This window comes from Gobio gobio (assembly GCF_949357685.1).
Source record: "Gobio gobio genome assembly, chromosome: 15".
NCBI classification, from domain to species: domain Eukaryota; kingdom Metazoa; phylum Chordata; class Actinopteri; order Cypriniformes; family Gobionidae; genus Gobio; species Gobio gobio.
The window spans coordinates 23,902,495-23,922,987 of record NC_137108.1 but is presented as its reverse complement, the minus strand read 5'-3'; the positions used below and the strand labels follow the sequence as shown (position 1 = coordinate 23,922,987).

General features: G+C 36.8%; 2 protein-coding genes across 3 annotated transcripts; one reads left to right on the top strand and one right to left on the bottom strand.

The window, feature by feature from the left end:
• The first annotated feature begins 1,664 nt into the window (after nt 1-1,664).
• On the top strand, nt 1,665-9,749 carry LOC307138328 (CD209 antigen-like protein C). 2 transcript variants are annotated; one of them, XM_079836568.1, is made up of 7 exons: nt 1,665-1,973; nt 2,213-2,314; nt 5,208-5,321; nt 6,251-6,364; nt 6,490-6,641; nt 6,731-6,831; nt 9,211-9,749. In XM_079836568.1, the coding sequence occupies exons 1-7, from the start codon at nt 1,883-1,885 to the stop codon at nt 9,332-9,334; spliced, it is 798 nt and encodes a 265-aa protein (XP_079692694.1). In that variant the 5' UTR covers nt 1,665-1,882; the 3' UTR covers nt 9,335-9,749. The 2 variants fall into 2 exon arrangements, with proteins under 2 accessions (XP_079692694.1, XP_079692695.1); XM_079836569.1 differs by lacking the exons at nt 1,665-1,973; nt 2,213-2,314 and adding an exon at nt 4,727-5,125 and having other exon boundaries at nt 9,211-9,741.
• On the bottom strand, nt 8,653-20,493 carry trpv6 (transient receptor potential cation channel, subfamily V, member 6). The gene is made up of 17 exons (XM_079836566.1): nt 20,407-20,493; nt 19,768-19,928; nt 19,274-19,371; nt 19,058-19,180; nt 18,822-18,962; nt 17,871-17,969; nt 17,590-17,765; nt 17,358-17,504; nt 17,058-17,137; nt 12,703-12,838; nt 12,517-12,603; nt 12,308-12,384; nt 11,681-11,846; nt 11,522-11,588; nt 10,289-10,557; nt 10,105-10,211; nt 8,653-10,023 (listed from the first exon to the last, which is right to left on the bottom strand). The coding sequence occupies exons 2-17, from the start codon at nt 19,896-19,898 to the stop codon at nt 9,804-9,806; spliced, it is 2,124 nt and encodes a 707-aa protein (XP_079692692.1). The 5' UTR covers nt 19,899-19,928; nt 20,407-20,493; the 3' UTR covers nt 8,653-9,803.

Here is a 20,493-nt window from a genome sequence, read left to right as displayed (position 1 = left end):
ACACTTTATTTTAAGGTGTCTTTGTTACAATTATACAGTACTGAGTAATATTAAGAAAATACATGTACTTACTATAGGGTTTGGTTTAGGGTTAGTTGCATGTAATTATGCATACTTTATAGTTATTATTACTGTAGCAACTACATGTAACATACACTATATTTTACACATTATTTAACACATCTCATGTTAATCTTGAGTACCTATAGAGTAGTATTGCATCCTTCATATCTCCGAAGAGTCTTTAGTTTTATCATATTTATAAAAGACAGATACCCTGTACTGTTTTTTTCCGAAAACAGCCAAACTCGTAGAGGAGTGCAGTGGGCGGAGCTAAAGAGAGCGCGCACAAACACATGCACAATACAGTCTTGCAATTATCCCCTGCATGATAACTTTCTATTCAATATTCAACATTCGTGTTGTTTACATTAGATGCACTTACGCGCCAATTGCCAACAAAACACAGACGTGATGTAGTTTCACTCACCGGTTTCGACTCGTGACAGGGAACAAACAAACACAAAACTCCATTGCTGCTCCGGAAAAACAAACTGCATTCACTGTTTAACGCTGGGTTATTTGGGAAGCTGAACAAGGTTATCTTTCCCTCACAACCCGAAACACACTTCTTTAGTGACATTGTTGATTTCGTGGTCTAAAAACAAAATGCAATCATCCGGGAGAAGTGCCCATACAAGCAATTCCGCCTATTATACCCTCACGCAGGCCCATACTCGAAAAAAACTGTCCGAAACTTGTTTGAATCCTGAAGCAGTGTATTTGGCACAGAAATACTCCGTCATAGGTCCAACTCATTTTATGAAACTTTGGCCATGTTTAGAATCCTGTAAATAAGTCAGAATGCTTGAAATAGCATTAGACACTCCCTTTAAGAGTTCCTATCACTGGAACTAAGGGGCCAAGCCCAACCCCTGAAAAACAACCCCCACACCATAATCCACCCTCCACCAAACTTTACACTTGGCACAATGCAGTCAGGCAAGTACCCAGCAACCGCCAAACCCAGACTTGTCCATCGGATTGCTAGACAGAGAAGTGAGATTTGTCAGTCCAGTGGTGGTGTGCTTTTTCACCACTGCACCCGCTCTGTGATTTTACGTGGCCTACAACTTTGTGGCTGAGTTGCTGTTGTTCCCAGTTGCTTCCACTTTGTTATAATACCACTAACAGTTGACCGTGGAATATTTAGTATCACGTTACAACACTTGAATTCACTGAGCTCCTGAGAGCGACCCATTCTTTCACAAATGTTTGCAAGCAGTCTGTATGCCTAGGTGCTTGGCCATGCTGGAATACCTGAATTCAATGATTTGGAGGGGTGCTCTTGGCAATATAGTGTATGTAACAATGACAATGTTACACATTTGTTGATTCAATTAATTCTTGTCCACTATTATTTCTATTCAGTAATTTTTAGACATATTTATCATTTAACACTTAAACTTAGAAGGCTTAAAGAGACACTAGTGACTTGTGTTTGATATGTTTCAATTTCTTTTCCATTAGGATGAGACATGATTAGTGGCTTGATAAATTCTGATAGTATAAAAAAGAGCGAAGTGAGGGATATTGTGGCGACATGCTAGAGTGTAATGAGGAACTTGCGGGAAGACAACTGATCATGTGTGATGCTCAGATTCATCCTGGTGTGAGAGCATTTGCATCAGGTCAGCAAATTTACATGTGAGAGCATTTCTGTTATTAGGCTACTGTGTCGCTTTTCCTCAAATAGTTGTGTTAAGACAATAGGAAATTTAACCAGTTTCGCTAAAGAGCTTGCACCTACTGGGACCTCTGACAAATTAGTCAGGAAAACGAAACTCAAGGGAATTGGCAGACAGAAAAAAAGAAAAAAGCCATGGAGAGCAAGATAGAAGTAGAAGTGGAGTTGGAGGAGATTGCGACGGCTGCGGAGGATAAGGAAAAAGAAGAGAAGCAGGAGACAAAAGGTAAAATGGTTCATAAAATATTCTTTTATAAGCATAAAAAAGTTGTTATCAGCCCTGTTGAAGTTTAAGAACAGGACTCGACCCTTCACTGTGCGTTCAGTGGGAGAGATTGCATTATGTGAGCAGGGCAGTACCAAATTTCTCTGATCCTGTCATTAAATCACTATGCCTTTTTCTCTTGTTTTTCTTCTCATATCTAACTGTTCTTCTATTTAACTGCATTGTCTCTGACATCGCAGAGGAGGCCGTGGATGGAGGGAATGTTTACTCCACTCTCACTAACCAATCTGAACATGTGTATGGCATGCCCTCTTCAATTCGCTCTTATACAGTCAATAAAGGTAACACACTTATTTATACACTCATCAAAACTCATTTTCCTATCACTGCAAATTTCAGGCCAGTTAATTGCTAATAAAGTGAATACTAATTTAATTAAGTTTTGTGCATATGTTTAAATTATTGAATTAGGAAGTATTCAAAACAATGCTGTATTTTTATTTTTTATTTATTTTAATGAATATGCTTTTTAGGCATTCATGCGCATATTCATTGTGTGGTATAAAAATGTGTGATAGAGGATCCAGCTGTCTATTTGGTCTAAAACAGGACAAGTGAAAAAAGGCCAAAAAGAGGAACAAAAACAGATGGAGAACTGGTGCAGTGGTCAGTGAGTTACAGCAAAGTATTAAACAAAACAAATATTATTTCCGATATCGAGATAAAAGGGCGGATGTACATAAATAGTAAAAAAAAAACTGGTTAAAATTACAGTAAAAAAGTAGCTGTGGTTACCATAAATCATGTATTATGTTAATGATGCATGCTACCAAGTGGCATTCAAGTGGCATAGGTGACAGTAGACCATAACAATCTTAAAGGAAACATAACATAAAACAGAACACAAAAATCTTAAAGGAAACATAAATCAATTGAGATGTATAGGGACTGCAGGGAATGCCCCCTTTCCCAGTGAATTCCCAGGAGCACTAAAAGGAACATGGTGATTGAAAATAATGAGATGGGAAGAAAATGAATATTTCACTGCTTTTGCATTTTTGCTAGTGCAAAATATTTGGTAACCCTTTATTTTACAGTGTTCTTGTTACATATGTTACACTTACTATAATAATAACAGTAAATTATGCATAATTACAGGTACACTCTTAAAAATAAAGGTTCCAGGAAGAACCAAAAAGGGATTTTCACGGCGATGCCATAGAAGAACCATTTTCGGTTCCCTGAAGAGTTCTTTAAAGAACCATTCTAACCATTTTATAGTCTAAAGAACCTTTCTTCACTACAAAGAACCTTTGTGCAATGGAAAGGTTCTTTGGATATTAAAGGTTCTTCATGGAACCATACACCCCGCAACCAAACCCTCAACCAAACCCAAATCCTACCCTTAACATATAGTAAGTACATGCAGTTAGTTACTATTACTCAGTAGCCTACTTAAATATATAATTACACTGTAACATTGACACCTTGAAATAAAATATTTTTTCTTCCCAAGAAACTTAATTCGCTCACAAAACATCTTAGTGTTTTTGCGAGCAAATTGGGGGAACCAACTCAACGATTTATGTATCTGAGCAAAAAAATATTTGATGCACTTACTTTTGGAAACATTAAGAGTTGTAGTGCAGTTAAACACATTTCTTTCTAATGTTAGCAAATTTATATGTTTTTGCTTTTCTTTAACTTGCAATATTTATCATCCAAGCCTATTTAATATTGATAAAACAATACACTGTAAACAACTGCCAGGAATATACAGAATTAAAGAGTATTATTTACAATTACTGTAGTTAGAAATCTACTTTGAAATCAGTGCATTCTGGGTTATTTACTTACAAATTACTATAAATCAACAGCAGAATGATGCTGACATCCCAGTAATTCCCTGCTTTAGTTTTACAGTGAAAACAATAACAAGCTAGAATATAAAATAAGCAAATTGGCTGTTTGATGAATATTTCATTTTAGCGTTATTTCAGAATGAAGATTTACCAACATTCTATTTAAAATTCATAACTGTTTGTAAGCGGATCTTTCACAATAGTGGAACAACTGCTTGAGATTTGAAAAGTGTGACATCATCTTGCAACACAATACTTTTTTTCTCATATCATCAGCTACGCACAGACATCAATACATCAAAACTACAAAACACAACAATGGTGACACTAAAAAAATAACAATAATAAAAGAGATAAATAGAGATTACAAGATAAACCATCGACACAAACTGCTAAAAGTTAAGCAAAAATAAGCAGATAAAAACAAGAATAAAAACACTAATTTTTGTGTTCTCCAACTGTAAACTCACATGCTTTTTTACAGGTACAATTGTAAAAACGTGACTAAAATTGGCATTAAGTACAATACATTTCTGAGAGTGCAGTTGGATACAAGTCCTACTGAAATTACTGTGTGATTGAATGTTATTATTAACCTGGAATATATACTGTAATTTCACACTAAAAATTTTAACAGTGTAAAGATACAGCGCCTTGATTTGGTGCCCTGGATAGTGATTTTTTGCGTTTTATTTTTAATTTTTTTTTAAACAGTATGTGGTAAAGCAAATGTGTATGTCAGGCCATAAATCCACCAAAAAAAATCGCTTTGGGCGTTGCCACCCCTCATCGTCCTCATGTCACCCCTTTGCCACCCTATAAATAATTTTCTAGATCTGCCCCTGCCCCGCGTAAATTATAGATTACACTATAATTTGATAAGAGTCTTTTGTATGACCATAGTTCACAATGTAAAAACCATATCTGGGACACAGCTGCATATTTTGCTCTCTGGAGGACAGCGGGTATCTTATTTTGTCCGGAGAGCGCTTCAAGGTTTCATAAGGGCACACGAGGACACAGAGCCGGTATTGTGTTATGAAGCGTCGTCGTCAGACTGTAGCCTACGTTGCTACAGTGACGGATGAACGTCTTCAAAGCCCGTGCGCGCGGTCGGAAGGAACCCCCCCAGGCCCCCGTCGTGTACTGTCATTTAAAGAGCCGAGCTGCGGTTAAGTGCGCACTACAGTAGCAAACTCTGCGTTAGCGAAAACATGTACATAAAACTGTGCAATTTCGGCAAGTACGCAGACGAAAAGTCTGAACCGAAAAAGGTGCACCCGGATTCAGGTAATGAATGATGTGTTTGCACTCTTGACTTCCGTCGTTTGACTATTCATGCAACGACAAATGTATTATGTTTTTTCTCCAGATGCACCACCACTAGATATTTACCGGAAACTTCGTGTTTACCGCATCATTTCGCTGGTTCTTTTTGTCATCTGCGTCCTGTTGCTGATTGTGATCCTTGTACTGTTTATCAAGTGTAAGTATAACCATCTTTTATATGCTTTTTGGGTCAAAAATACGCTATTATCACCATATCGTTTTTGATATTGGATTCAGGCTTAGCCTATATTGTGTTATATATATATATATTATGTGTATGTGTGTGTGTGTGTGTGTGTGTGTGTGTGAATTCAAATTAAATTCGAATTTTTCTAGGATCTAACCCTTAACACATAGGTCTTTATGATAAGGGACAATGGTGCTAAATGCATGGATGCAATTTTCTCCTTACACAAAAGTAACAAACACTGTACACTGTTTATAAACCTGTTTATAAACTAATAAAAGAATATTACAGAAGCTATACAATACATTATATGGCAAAATTATGAAAGGCCAAAAGGCCTTTTTTTTGTTTTGTTGCCCGAGTAGCATCCCAAATTCTTTTACATTTTATTTTATTAAATTGGGTTACTCCATAACAATTTAATTAAAACCACTTCATCATAATACATTTTGATACCAAAAAAAAACAACATTTTCTTTAACATCTTCTGCTCAATTTTTTAGTGACTGACAAGTCATATATCACAAGAAAGCTATGTAGGTTATTGTTTTTACATTATAGTTTGAATGACCTTCAAAAGATAAGCGTAGTAAATATGATAAATGTGGAAAAAACAAATGCAAACGTCACATTTCTACTCCAGTCGTTGCTTCTCTTATTTTGTTATGGGAAAGCACAGCAACTAAGCCAATAAACTGTTACATTTGACTCAATCATTTCAAACTGCGTTTAGCATATGCAATTATTCAGACTTCAATATAATTACTTATATGTTACTTTATCATGACTTAACAGTACGAAAAATAAGTCTAGTGACTATGGTACTTTGGTGGAAATGGTAATATTTTTTTTAGAGATGTCAGGTGTGCTGTGACGTTGTTCCACTATGTTATGAACAGTGACTAGGACGCAGCCATGTCAGGTGGTAGAGGAGACTATCAGGTCTCCACCGGAACAGGAATGCAGCTTGAAGAAATGCCAAGAGGTTTACCAACAACCTTTTGGAGGAACTCGTGAGTTTGCGAACAACAGATATACAGTTGTCTAAAAGTCTGGTGTCCGTTTAATTATTTTCTATATGCAACATATTTTTTACCTCACCAGTTTTCTTGTTCCCCACTTAAATGTATGTGTGCAGAGCATCTGTGCAGGGAATGTGGCAAGGGCTGGTCGAGGTTCGAGAATACTTGTTACTTCCTGTCTCAAAACCGTATGACCTGGCAGCAGAGCAGGGAGGAATGCCAGAGGAAGGGAGGAGATCTTGCCGTCATAACTAATGAACGCGTGCAGGTCCGTAAATATGGTCAAATTAAAACTAACAGGAGTGAATCTCATTTAAATGTATTTTCATGCCTTTCGGCAATATCTCATTTCTGCAGATGTATCTGAGCAAGAAAGGGAATTTGAACTACTGGATTGGGCTAAATCATGTGGGGACACCTGAATGGACATGGATTAACAACACTGTAGTGACAGTGAGGTGAGAAAGAATGTGACGGCAATGTGAAAAAAAAATTTGTTCGTTTTTTTGACTACCTGAGTCGGTTTCCTACAGGATGTATTTTTATGCAGGTTTTTCCACATTTTAAAAAAATGTTCCCCTCTAAAAAATCCATCCATTTGGTCTCCCTCTGAATTGCTTTTTCCTGCAATGGAAATTAGCATGCCTTGTCAACTTTGGCCATGGAGGGGCGATCATTGATTTTTGAAAAGGTGAAAAAAAAAAAAGGTTTCTTTAAAGGGTTAGTTCACCCAAAAATTAAAATTAGCCCATGATTTACTCACCCTCAAGTTATCCTAGGTGCATTTTTCTTTCAGACGAATAAAATCAGAGTTATATTAAAAATGTCCTGGCTCTTACAAGCTTAATAATGGCAGTGAATTGTTGGGTCATTTTTGAAGTCTATAAGAGTGAATCTATCCATCATAAAACTGCTCCACACGACTCCGGGGGGTTAATAAAGGCCTTCTGAAGCGAAGAGGCGCGTTTGTGTAAGAAAAATATCCTTATTTAAAACTTTATAGACTAAAATAACTAGCTTCTGGCAGTCAGTGGTAGCAAGTTGACTTATGGTGAAAGAGTAACCCTTGACGTATGGTTTTGCAGAGGATAGAGCAAAACCATAGACAGCAAAAGAAATGGACCCCATAGACTTCAACGGAGGAAAGTGAAGTCAATTAGAAGCACTCACTTCCTGATGGCTGAGTGTACTGCGCAGCCTCAGACTGAGCCAGACCATAGATATACATAATAAAGGCTAGATGTCTTACGGCGTGGCTCCATTACCTTGTATCTTACACTAAACTAGAAGCCGTCTTTGTAAAAATAGGCTAATGATTGCGTCATAACCACGCGACTCTGTCGCGCAGTAGAGAAATTACCGTATAGACAGGAGGAGAAGCTCGAGGGCAATCTTTTACTGTCTATGAGGCAATTTATTAAAATAAATACTATGCAAAATGACAAAATAATTCATCAGAATACTTACCAAAAGTTGCTCCTGCTCACGCTCTCCGTCTCTGCAAGATTCGGTGATTCAGATTTCACTTTGCACAACTACTAGAAGACTTACAACTGTCAGACAGGTTGTTCATGTCACATCTACGTCAGCCATCAGGAAGTGAATGCTTCTAATTGACTTCACTTTCCTCCGTGGAAGTCTATGGGTCGCTGTGTCCGTTTCCTTTGCTGTCTATGGTCAGGGGCAGGCCCACACGGAATCTGCGCCCACATTTCCGCAGATCAGTGCCCTTCATTGAGAAGCATTCACAACATGCGTGTGTGCGATGGTGAGGGGTAGTAGGTTGCACTGATTGGCGTGACTTTTTTTTACTGAGAGATGTTTTAAAATGAATTGATAAATTCATTGATAAAAAATAAAATTGACCGCGGAGGAGTAAGGAAACATAAAAATCTGCATAAATTACTTATTTATAGCTATTAAAAGATATGTAATGTTTTCAGTTCCAATACACTTAGATCTTTTTTTTAACACATTTAAAACCATTCTGCATAATTCCAAAGTTTTGTCTAAAAATTCAGCGCAGAAATCGCAAAAAATTCCGGGTGGCCCTGGTCAGGGGTTACTCTGACCACCGGAAGCTAGTTATTTTAGTCTATAAAGTTTTAAATATGGATATTTTTCTTACACAAACGTGCCACTTCGCTTCAGAAGGCCTTTATTAACCCCCCGGAGCCGTGTGGAGCAGTTTTATGATGGATAGATGCACTGTTATGGACTTCATAAACGAGACAACAATTTACTGCCATTATTAAGCTTGGAAGAGCCAGGACATTTTTAATATAACTCTGATTTTATTCATCTGAAAGAAGAAAGTCATATACACCTAGGATGACTTGAGGGTGAGTAAATCATGGGCTACTTTTCATTTTTGGGTGAACTATCCCTTTAAGGTTTGAACATTAATTAACCTCATTAGTTAACACAAACTAACAATGATCAATACTTCTACAGCATCTATTTATATTAGTTAATGTTAATCACAGCATTTACTAATACACATTTGTATCTGTTAACATTAGTTAATGCACAGTGAACTAACATTTTATGAACTAATGTTAACAAATAAGACCTTATTGTAAAGTGTTACCAAAAGATTATTTATGTTTTCTAAGTGGACAGAATAATAATATGAATATGAATAAAAATCATTCAGGGATGTTTTGCCTATTTTTCGTTGTTGCAGCAGAAATAAAAATAAATAAAATGTTAACACCTTGTCCCTCAAACCTCAGTGTATAATTCATCATATGGTTACAAAAACAAATAAGCATCGTAAAATGAATATATTTGTTTATATTTAGTAGCTATAATGACTGACTATGCTTCTTTCACAGATATTGGCAAGATGATTCCTCTCCTGGAGATTGTGCCATCCTGGCTGCAAATGAACCACCCGAACGGAGCTGGCAACCATCTCAATGCACATTATATTTACAGTACATCTGTCAGAGGATGTAGATGTCAGAAGATCAACTACACCAATCAAAACCAACTATATATCTGGATATCATAACTCCACACATAATCAAGATAATCATCTTTTCTCGAAAGATCAGAAATAGGGACATTTACCTAGCGAAAAGCTTTTTTTTGTACAGCGTGCATCATGAAGCATTATACATGCAGAAAAACTGTTTAGAAACTGTCTAACTGTACTGATCATTTACACACAGCTTGTTGATTTGCACTAAATATGGCTAACGTCCACATGATAATGTACTGAACTGCGCATACATTCTCTTTGAAATGTCTCTTTTTGTATTTCTTAAATAAACTTCCACCTTTATATGTAACAATATTGATGGTGCACACCCATATGTTTGCTTATTATAAAACGCTCAAATAATACAGAATAATGTAACAGGAACCCTTTAAATATTACGGATGTCATTTCACCTAAACATTACTACTTGATCTCGAGCCATTTTTAGATGTACTTGGAATCTGGGCAATCCACATTTTCTTCCTTTTCACACTCTATACTCTTGCGAATGAGCTGCCAGCATCGTCTTGGCCTCTTGTAGGTTTTAGCCTCGTTGCACTCCCTACAATTTTCCTCCTTCTCATTGGCTGATTCTCCATCCTTTGAGAATGCGTTGACGTAGCGTCTCATCTTTTGCACCAATGGGTCATTGCGATCCTCCACTCTGGAATCATGAGATATTGTTAAAGAAAAAGAGTGTTTGGTGATGCTTTTGTATTGAATTTGCAATTCAGGGTGTCCTTACCGGAGGTACCAACATTCTCCAAGGCCAAACGCCAGGCCACAGACACCCAGTCTTGGCCACAGGCGCAATGGTAGCCTCTGTTCGAGCATCAGAGTAGTGGCCACCACCTATGAACAGAGAAACTCATTTTCACCCAACAGAACAAACTCTGAGGGAATCGAACTAGTCAAGCTATAAAACCAACCTGGGTCCTCCAGAGTTCGTCCCGTTCCTGGGTGACCCTCCACTGCGTGTCGCTCATCATGGCGATCAGGAGGTTGAACAGGAGGACGTAAGAGATCACGCTGAAGCAGATGTGAACAGAGTGCACGACTGGATGTGTGTAGAGAGTGTGGTCCACTGGCAAGTCTATCAGACCGATGCTCAGCTCAAACTGAGTGAAGACGGTGATGGGGAATGAGCGGTAAGGCGGTAAAGCTAAAGATTCTTGAGTCATGTAGAACATCCACAAGCCTGAGGAAGGAGACAAGGAAGTCATTATTTACATTACAAATTCACACATGTAGTAACTGATTATTTGTAATCTGTATTATGTAATCAGATCCAAAAAATGAAGTACTTGTCATTCGATTATAGACCTTAGTCAGGATAGATGCCATATTTAACTCAGATGAAAATGAGGCTGATGGACTTGCAGTCTTTCTTTACAATGGCATGCAATGCATACAGGTCCTTCCTTTACACAACTTTTTTCTGTCTACTGATTGTTGTTAACCCTCAACCTAACCCTATAGTAAGCACATGTTGTTAATTAATATTACTCAGTACTTATATAATTACACTGTAACAATGACACCTTAAAACAAAGTGTAACCCATTTTTATTCATCTATAGTTATTACTATAGTAACTACATGTAACGTGTAACAAGGACACTAAAATAAAGTGTTACCAGATGAACTTGATATAAAAATACAAAGAGAAAGAAAATAAATATATGGCATTTTTTAAACCTAATTATTTTGATAAACCTAATAACTTATACAAATGTCAAATGATCAATTATATAACTTTCTGAAGGTATAAAAGCACTAAGCTTTTTGTATAATTAACATTTTAATACAAATAAAGTAAGAACAATTTACTGTTTCACTTTTGTGAATCGTTAAAAAAAGTAACTGTAATCAGATTAATAATCTGATTATTGTTATTTTAAAACATAATCGACCTTAGCCTTGACAGGGATACAAATATGGCAGTGAGGGAGAGAAGTACGGCGTGTTCAATAGATTGTACTGTTCTTTAATTGAGGGTTAGTTGCATGTAATTATGCATATTTTGCTGTTATTACTATGGTAAGTACATGTAACATATGCAATTAAATTACAATTTTTTATTACAAATGACAATTTTCTTCATGTCATTTTAAATCTGTAATGGACAACAATGTGTAAGCAATCTACTGTATTTGAACTAACCGGTTGCGGATCCAATGAGGAAGATGAGAGACAACCACATGAACTTTGTCAAATCTCCAAATATTGTCTGCAAAACAACATGCACACAAATGCATAATTAAGCTCTGCTGGGTCTACAAGCCAACAACACCGAGAGGCTGTCTCAACAAAATGCTCCACCTTCTGAATCACAATGACATAGGGTCCCAGCATCTCAAAACCTCGGGCGAAGTACATAACGTTGGACCAGCCAAGAACCAGAGCCCAAGACATCGGCACAAGCTCTCCTGCCATTTCAGTGGAGCGCATCACACACAAAATCACAACCAGACACGCGTAGCTTATCCTGCCGCAGAAATACAAGGAAATGAAGTGTAAGTGAATGGGTGCGAGTCAAACTGATTTCAAATGCAGGGGTTTTCAATGTTTTGATGTCAAAGACCCTCCAATATGATTATCCCCTAGCACCCTTCTATTCTGTCTTAATTGGGAGAGTATTTTTTATATACTTTTATTCAGCAATCACACACTAAATTTATCAAAAGTGACAATACAGACTTTTATATTGTCACAAAAAAATTACATTCCAAATCAGTTCTGTTCTTTTAAAATTTCTATTCATCATAGAATACTGAAAAAATTGATCACGGATTCAAAAAAAAAAAAGTAGCATAACTGTTTTAACATTGGTAATACTTATTAATGTTTCTTGAATTAGAATTATTTCTGAATGCTCACGTGACACTGAAGACAAAATATTTGAAAAAAGTATGTAAATATATTGTGACATCTTTTGGATAAACTTACATAGTGACATGGAAGGGGCCTCCGAGGGCAGACTGGCCAAAATAGCGTTTAGCCCCCACTTTCAAAATACTGGGAATCTGAAAATAATTCAATATAAGGTGTGATATAAGGTGTGAGTGTTTTGGCATAATGCCAATTAATACTTTGCTACATGTTGCAGCATAATGTTTCTAAAGTCAGACTGTGTTGTGTGTGGAAATTTTGCTGACCTCTATCACCAGAATAATGATGGCTCCTATGACACTGATGATTTCTCCAATTAAACGCAGGTGATCTTTATAGGACTGGTAGCTCTCCTAAACACAGAGAGAGAGGAGAGAGGGAGAGAGAGAGATTAGGTACTTGCAAACATTTATAAAAGTGCTTTGAAATACAGAAATAGTAATGTTTCACACCTTGAAGCTTTTTTGTATTTTTATGATTTTGTCGTTGTCTGCTTTGGTGTAATTTTCAGGAATGTCCTTCAGGGGGCGGTTTATACAACACAAAGTGAATATGCTAATATACAGCAGGTATACCAGCATCAATAACCTGTAAACAAATGAATAGAGCAACATCATCAGTTTGGCTCAAATGATAAACGTCGTTGCATATATCGTGTAAGGTTTCATAGCACACTACTGCTATCCAAGTGAAATGCTTTCGGATAATATCAGAAAAAAATGCTGAATATGTGGAAGCTGTTTAACAGCCAGCAGAAAAAAATTAACAACACAACAATGTTCCTTTAAACCACCACATGTCACGTTACATGGCTACATTTTGGACATAATCATATCAACTGTTTATGATATTACATTTGATATAATATGTCCATGAATGGATTCAAATGTGTAGCTTGACTACAATGCAAGCAGATTTGGATAAAAACAAATGCCTAATATAATATAACATACCCTCTGGTCCTCTTCATTTAGGGGTTACACTTGGTCAAAAGTGACCGAAGCCTTGAAATGTAACTTCTTTTTTTCCAGGAAAACCAATGTAATTTGTTCAATAATATTTTTGGATTATTATTAAGAATTTTGAGGGCATTTTATGATACTATGCAATATTTATACATTTTTTATTAGCTATTTTCCCCCATTGAAAAGAATACACTTTTTTTTGTAATATATTTTTAAAATATTTTTTAATTAAAGCAGTATTCCATGTTAAAATAGAAACATTTAAAAAACAGTTTTTGAAGGTAGATTAGTGGCATCTGGTGGGACTAAAAAAAGAAAAACATATGTAATGCCATGGTGTAACCACTAGATGCCTGTATAGTTCTATATAAAGTGGCTTATAAATTCTCTAGTGGTTTTAAGACATAAAAACCTATTTTGATTAAGTTGTGGATGTGGATTTATACGTTGACATTGTCAAAGACTACTTTTCAAGACTACTGTAAAGGTTTAGATTTTCTTTCTTTTTTTAGATGTTGATTTGAAGAGTCAGTTTTTGCATTAATTTTACTACAGTCAAAACTGAACACATAGGAGGACATTTTGTTAGACATAACATCAAAATTCAATAAAAATGTAACACAAAATGAACAGGTATGCTTTATCACACCTTAATCAATCTGGGTCTGATCTGATTTCAATCTCTTATTTGAGTCTTTTGGCTCAATTTTACCAAATTGTTACAGCCACACCAGTTTATTTGTGTGTGTATAATAGTATGTTTGAGTGAGTGTGTCTGTTTTGTACTCTAGTGTCACCCCTTCATTGCTGTGCACTTTTTTCTTCCCAGTGGCTGATTTGTAATTTGAACCACCAAAAGACTCTCTGAGATTTCTTATGTCTGTCATTTTTGACCGCGAAGGAGCCACGTGTGACTTTTTTCAAACCTTTAAAATATTTGAATCATGTCTATGATTTTTTTTTTTACATAGCTAATGCGACAAAAGTCACCAAGTGTCATCCCATTCCAATGAAGCAAAAAAAAAATGTTTTAGGTTCTGACTGAAGAGGCCGAGAGGGTTAAAGATGATCTGATTCTGCACTTGATAATATTTGTAATCAACACAAAAATCTAAATTTTGTGGATTTTTAAAGGAACACCACTTTTTTTTTTTTTCCTAGATTTAAAAAGTTGAGTTTTACCGTTTTCGAATCCATTCAGCCGATCTCCGTAGCACTGGTAGCACTTTTAGCATAGCTTAGCATACATCATTGAATCTTATTAGACCGTTAGCATCTCACTCAAAAATGACCAAAGAGTTTTCATATTTTTCCTATTTAAAACTTGACTCTTCTGTAGTTACATCGTGTGCTAAGACCGATGGAAAATGAAAAGTTGCGATTTTCTAGGCCGATATGGCTAGGAATTATACTCTCATTCCTCCGTAATAATCAGGGAACTTTGCTGCCGTACCATGGTTGCAGCAGGCGCAATGATATTACGCAGCGCCAGAAAATAGTCCCCAGCACGCTCCCTGTGCAAGCAGGTTGTCACGTTGGTTAGTTATGGAAGTTAGCCTGTTTTCAGGCGCTGCCTAATATCATTAATATCATAATATCAGTTTTAAATAGGAAAAATATCTAAACTCTTTGGTCATTTTTGACATTCTAATCAGATTCAATGATCTATGCTAAGCTATGCTAAAAGTGCTACCGCCAGACACGGAGATCGGCTGAATGGATTCGAAAACGGTAAAACTCAACTGTTTACCTCTAGGGGAGTTGGAAAATGAGCCTATTTTCAAAAAAAGTGGAGCGTTCCTTTAAGACAAAGAAATGAAGGAAATGTAGATATCTGAGTAATGATTTCTTGATTGAAACTAGTAAAAAATAGCAAAAAAATCTGCAAATTTGTTTAATTTGACGGAGCGTTTACATAACAACAGTGTTTTGGGCGCCTGAAAATGCAAACTTTTGAAAATGGGTTTCAAACTGCAAGTATTATACAGTTATCATCTCCGTGTAAACTACAAAAACTTGAATTTGTGAAACATTACGTGTTTAGTCCATATACTGTAAAAAAAGATGGACGACACACGTTCACTCTTTTCCTTTGAAGTACCGGTAAGTGAAGCCGCCAGTGTCCAAATATGGCGCTGACATCTTGGGTCTCGAGTCTGCGCATTAGTGAGCGTGAAGTGGAGCCGCGATATCAAGGTCCCGCCTAATCAACACATTTTTGTGAAATAAACAGTTATTGAAATGTAGAATTTAAAGTTAAAGCTCCAATCTCCTCCCGAAGTTCCTGAAAATGTCCGTTGGTGCCTCAGTGACTACTTCGCTCAGAGAAGCCGTCAATCTCAGCTGTCAATTATAATGTCACAACCCCGTTTTTATAGCATCAAATAACTAACTAAAACTTATTTAAAGAACGAACACTTGAACTAACATCAGCGTGATGGAAACTACAATGACTAAAATGACAGAAACCATCTTTAGAAAACATTTATTTGAAGTGTATTTTGATTGTTTAGTTCAGTGGTTCTCAAAGTGTGGTACCAAGCCTGCAGCACTCCTCTCAGAAACTGAAGCCTACGCGCCTTGATCCCCCCCCACCCCCTGCAGCACTCCTCTCAGAAACTGAAGCCTACGCGCCTCGATCCCCCCCCTATTACATTGGACGCGAGACAAACTAAACAATTAAATTACACTTCAAATAATTGCTTCCTAAAGATGGTTTCTGTCATTTTAGGCAGTTTTCATCCCGATGATTTCATTTCAAGTGTTTTTTTAAATACGTTTTTGTTGTTGTTGTTAGTTATCTGATGCTATAAAAACGGAGGGTGTGATGTCATGATTGACAGCTGAGATTGACGGCTTCTCTGAGTGAAGTTGTCACTGAGGCACTAACGGACTTTTTTCGGGATTTTGGGGAGGAGATTGGAACTTTAGCTTTCATTTCTACATTTCCATAACTGTTTATTTCACACCAACATAATGAATTGTTCTGCATCTGCGCTAAGGGTGGGCAGGCTTTTGATATCGCGCCTCTACTTCCTGCTCTCTACCGCGCAGATTCCGGTCCAGAGATCACTACTGCGCAGACTCTGTCCCAAATCTGCACAAAATGTCAGTGCCTCCGCACGGATGTCAACTCTCGTCGCGTCGTCTATATTTTTTTACGGTCTATGTGTGGTAGGAGTACCACTAGTGGTACTCAGGCTGCCTCTAGTGGTACGCAGAGGAATCACTAAATAAAACACAAACATTTTAATTTAAGCTTTATTTGAGTAAAGTTTAAAGTTAAGTACAGTACAGTTTTAATTGAACAGTGCAGTGTTAATGTACAAACTGTGTATTTACAGTGTATGTTAAAGTGGCTGACAACTATAAATATTCTTATTAGGAATAAACTGCCTCGTTTTTGAACTGTGGAGAGCTGTAGCTGAATAGTTAGGCCTACTACGCTACTGTATTTTAATGTTGGTCATTATGGTGGTACTTGGAGAGCCAAATATTTTCTGAGGTGGTACTTGGGATAAAAAGTTTGAGAACCATTGGTTTAGTTTGTCTATGTCCCGTTACATTTCAATGGAGAGGGCGGGGTTTATGACCTATACTGCATCCAGCCACCTGGGGGCGACTGAGATGCTTTGGCTTCACTTTTCAGGACTTATGTGGCACACTTGGTTTAGTCTATAGACGTGTGGTGTTTCTTTATAAAGTGACATCGCCAACTACTGGCCTGGTCGTTGTCGTGTAAACGCACCCTGAAATTGCTGTAATTATTTAAAGTTTATTAATCAAGTAATAAGATGAACTTTCTAAATGCTGTGTTTTTATAGTATGTGATAGTGTGGCACCTGAAGTAATGTTTCCCATATAGATTCCACTTCAGCCTTACGAGCTGTCGCACTGGAGTCGACTCAAGAATCCTTCTGGCCTGAGACAGAGACGATGCACAAAGCACTTAGTTAAGAGATGAACTAACAACACCCTAGCTAAAGCACTTTGGCTCAGTCTGTTACTACAGATTATTTATTATTATTATTTTTATTATTAATGTCTACAAGCGCTGTGAACTGTTTAAGTTGAGTTTTTCCTGCTCTTCTTCTCAGGGCCTGTTTGATATGCTGTAATGTGTCCTGCACGCATTTACACACCTCTCTTTTCTGACTGCTGACAATAATCTCAAGCACCGAGAGGTCATCCACCCGGGAGTCAATCTCAGTAAGGTCATAAAGGTTGGAGCTCAATGGTCCCAGACTCCACTGAATAACCCGTCTGCGGTTAACCAAGTGCTGGAAGGCCTGTGCAGCATTACAAAAACATTATCCCCAAACTTTGCAATCCTGTAACAGAAAAGATGCATGTTTTTGGAGACCGCTTTCTCACCACAAGGTTGCCCTCTTTCGCAGCGAGTTTGAATGGTGTGAGGCCTCTGTAGTTGGGAATCATGTCTAGGGGGATTGGGGGGTCCAGATCTGCATCTTGTGACATCAGAATGTCAAAAATCTGACATGCAGTTGTTTTATTGGGCTGCAAAACCAACAGATGCAGCATGGTATTACCTGCTCATGAGAGAAAGAAAGTTACAACCACAGATGCAGATATATATATATATGTCACTTTGGGAGTAAAATAACGAATTAGGCCAGTAAGTTATTTTCACTCACCCAGGGAATCCTGGGCCCGAATATTAGCCCCAGCTTTTATCAACATGGACATAATTTCTTCATTACCCACACAGCTTGCAAACGCCAGGATGTGTTCACCTACATTTACACAATTTTATTTATTTGTTTGTATGTATGTAAGTATATAACAGTCATGGGAAATATTAATAGTCATCTATCTTGATGGTCATACACATTTCACCTTAAAATGTAATAAATAAAATATTTATAATTAAAGGGATATTTTCACCAAAAAAGAAAATGTACTTGTTTACACACCCTAATGCCATTCTCGATATCACTTTCTTTCTTCAGATAAACAGAAACAAAGATTTTTAGGAAAATAATCCATCTCTGCAAGTCCATATAATGCAAGTAAATGGGTGTCTATCGGTTGATGCTTGAAACAGAGATCGATAACCCCATATGACACCAGTGGATGAATCAATGTCTTCTGAAGAGAAACAATAGGTGTGTGTAAGAAAAGTATTCATATTTTAAAATCTTTTAAATATAAACCACCGTTTCCGGCGAACTGTCCCAGCCGTGTTCACAAGTTCAGCTTGACGTAAATGTGTGTTGTTAAGTCCGCGCGACAAGTAACGTGGAAGAACAGAGGATGGCACTTTTCGCATGAGCTTCGTGAAGACAGAAGACATTGATTCATCCACTGGGAATAACGTCACGATCACTTGCATTATATGGACTCACAGAGATCGATTATTTTCCTAAACAATGTAATAAGCGTTTATCTGAAGAAAGAAAGTCATATACAGCTCTGGAAAAAAATTAAGAGGCCACTTAACATCGCAAAATCTGAATTTTTTCCCCAGAGCTGTACATTGATGGCATGAGGGTAAATGATGAGAGAATTTTCAGTTTTGGGTGAAGGATCCCCTTAATAAAAGAAATTCCTAGAAACGATAAATAGAACAGAACCATCCATCTCACCAAAGTACAGAAGTCCCCCTCTTCTTTTGCGGAAGTACATGCCTGTGACCCTGGGTGTTGCCACATCACCCCCTCTTTTGATCAACTCCCGGACTATGTTAACATTCTGGTTGACTGCAGCAATATGAAGGGCTGTTAAACCTGTCAATAAGAGCATACATCCATGAGATCTTCTAGCACAAAAAGTTATTAAGTTGTGTAATAAATAATGAATAAATAATAAATAAAATAATGACCTTGGTAAAGTTCAGAGGTCATAGGCTCGTTGATGAGCTCCGGTGCTCCATCCATTAACGCCACAGCCGCATCAAGATTATTATTCATCACCGCAACATGCAGAGCCGTCTCTCCAAGCTCACCTGGAAACACACACACAGTGTCAGATCCGCATTTAAATGATGTATTTGTCATTCAATGCACCAGTTATATAACGCAAAACAACTGTGGTTTACCTCTCTCAAAGATGTTTGTAGATGAACAGTCAAGCAGTTTCTTTATACAGGCAGCATTATTCTCCTTAGTGGCGGAAAATAGGGGGATGTCATTTACTCTGCAGAACAGAATGACAAATCACTACAACTGTAGCAGGGAGCTGAAATCTCAAGTGTTTGTAAGGCAGCAGAACTGTGTCGGTATTCTTTTAATATTATTTTCCTTCATTATTTGAATTCATTTCTGCACAAATTTCTGTAATTCATCCAGACGCCAATATATTTTTTTTACTAAGTGTATTTTTTATTAAGATTTAATATTAAACATAAATATCCCTTTGATTTACACTGGTAAAATATGACATACATTACAAATATTTACACGGAATCAAAATCTAAAACCTAAACTTACCAGCACTTCGGCATGATTCTTTTACTGCCTTGCAAGAACTAGCATTTCCTTCTTGAAATACAAATGCAGTGTCTAATTTATTAGATTGAAAATAGTTATTCACTTTTTGTTCTGCATGAGGAAGGTCTCATCCAGCATTTCATTCCATCCTTTTCTATGCTGAAGGCGGAACTTCAGTTGGCTCCACCAGTGATTTATCTCTCCTGCAGCGGTTCTGGAGATGGCTGGTGACATGGTTTCTGGAGGAGTGTCAGACCAAAAAGACTGACAAGAAAACAATCCCCATTACCAAAACAAGTAAACCACAGAAAAGGGTGATTTTCAAAAATGTATTAGGAATTTCTGCATGTTTAAATTAACATGCAGCCTGCAGGTGAAGCGGTTTCTCTCCTCATCAGATCATTCAACATATTACTTCAACATATGACTTATAATCAGTATACTTTATTTTCATAAAATAAAAAAAAAGTTAACATAAAAATGTGCTTTGTTCATTTTATTCTATTCAAAACTATTATAAATTATCATTATTATTAGGTGTAGTAGTAGTCGTCATTATTATTAATTAATTATATTAATGTTTACCTTGACTATATATATATATATATATATATATATATATATATATATATATATATATTTTTTTTTTTTTAATAAAATTTTATACATTACAATCAGTTATTTGTGCACTTGCTACAAGACTATGCCAAAGATTCCTGCATTCAAAGTAATAATCACCTACCTTACAAAAATCCTAAATATGTTAATCCAGTGTTATCGTTAGTAATTGGTCTATAGCATGTTTGTTTGAATGTCAGTGGACAATAGA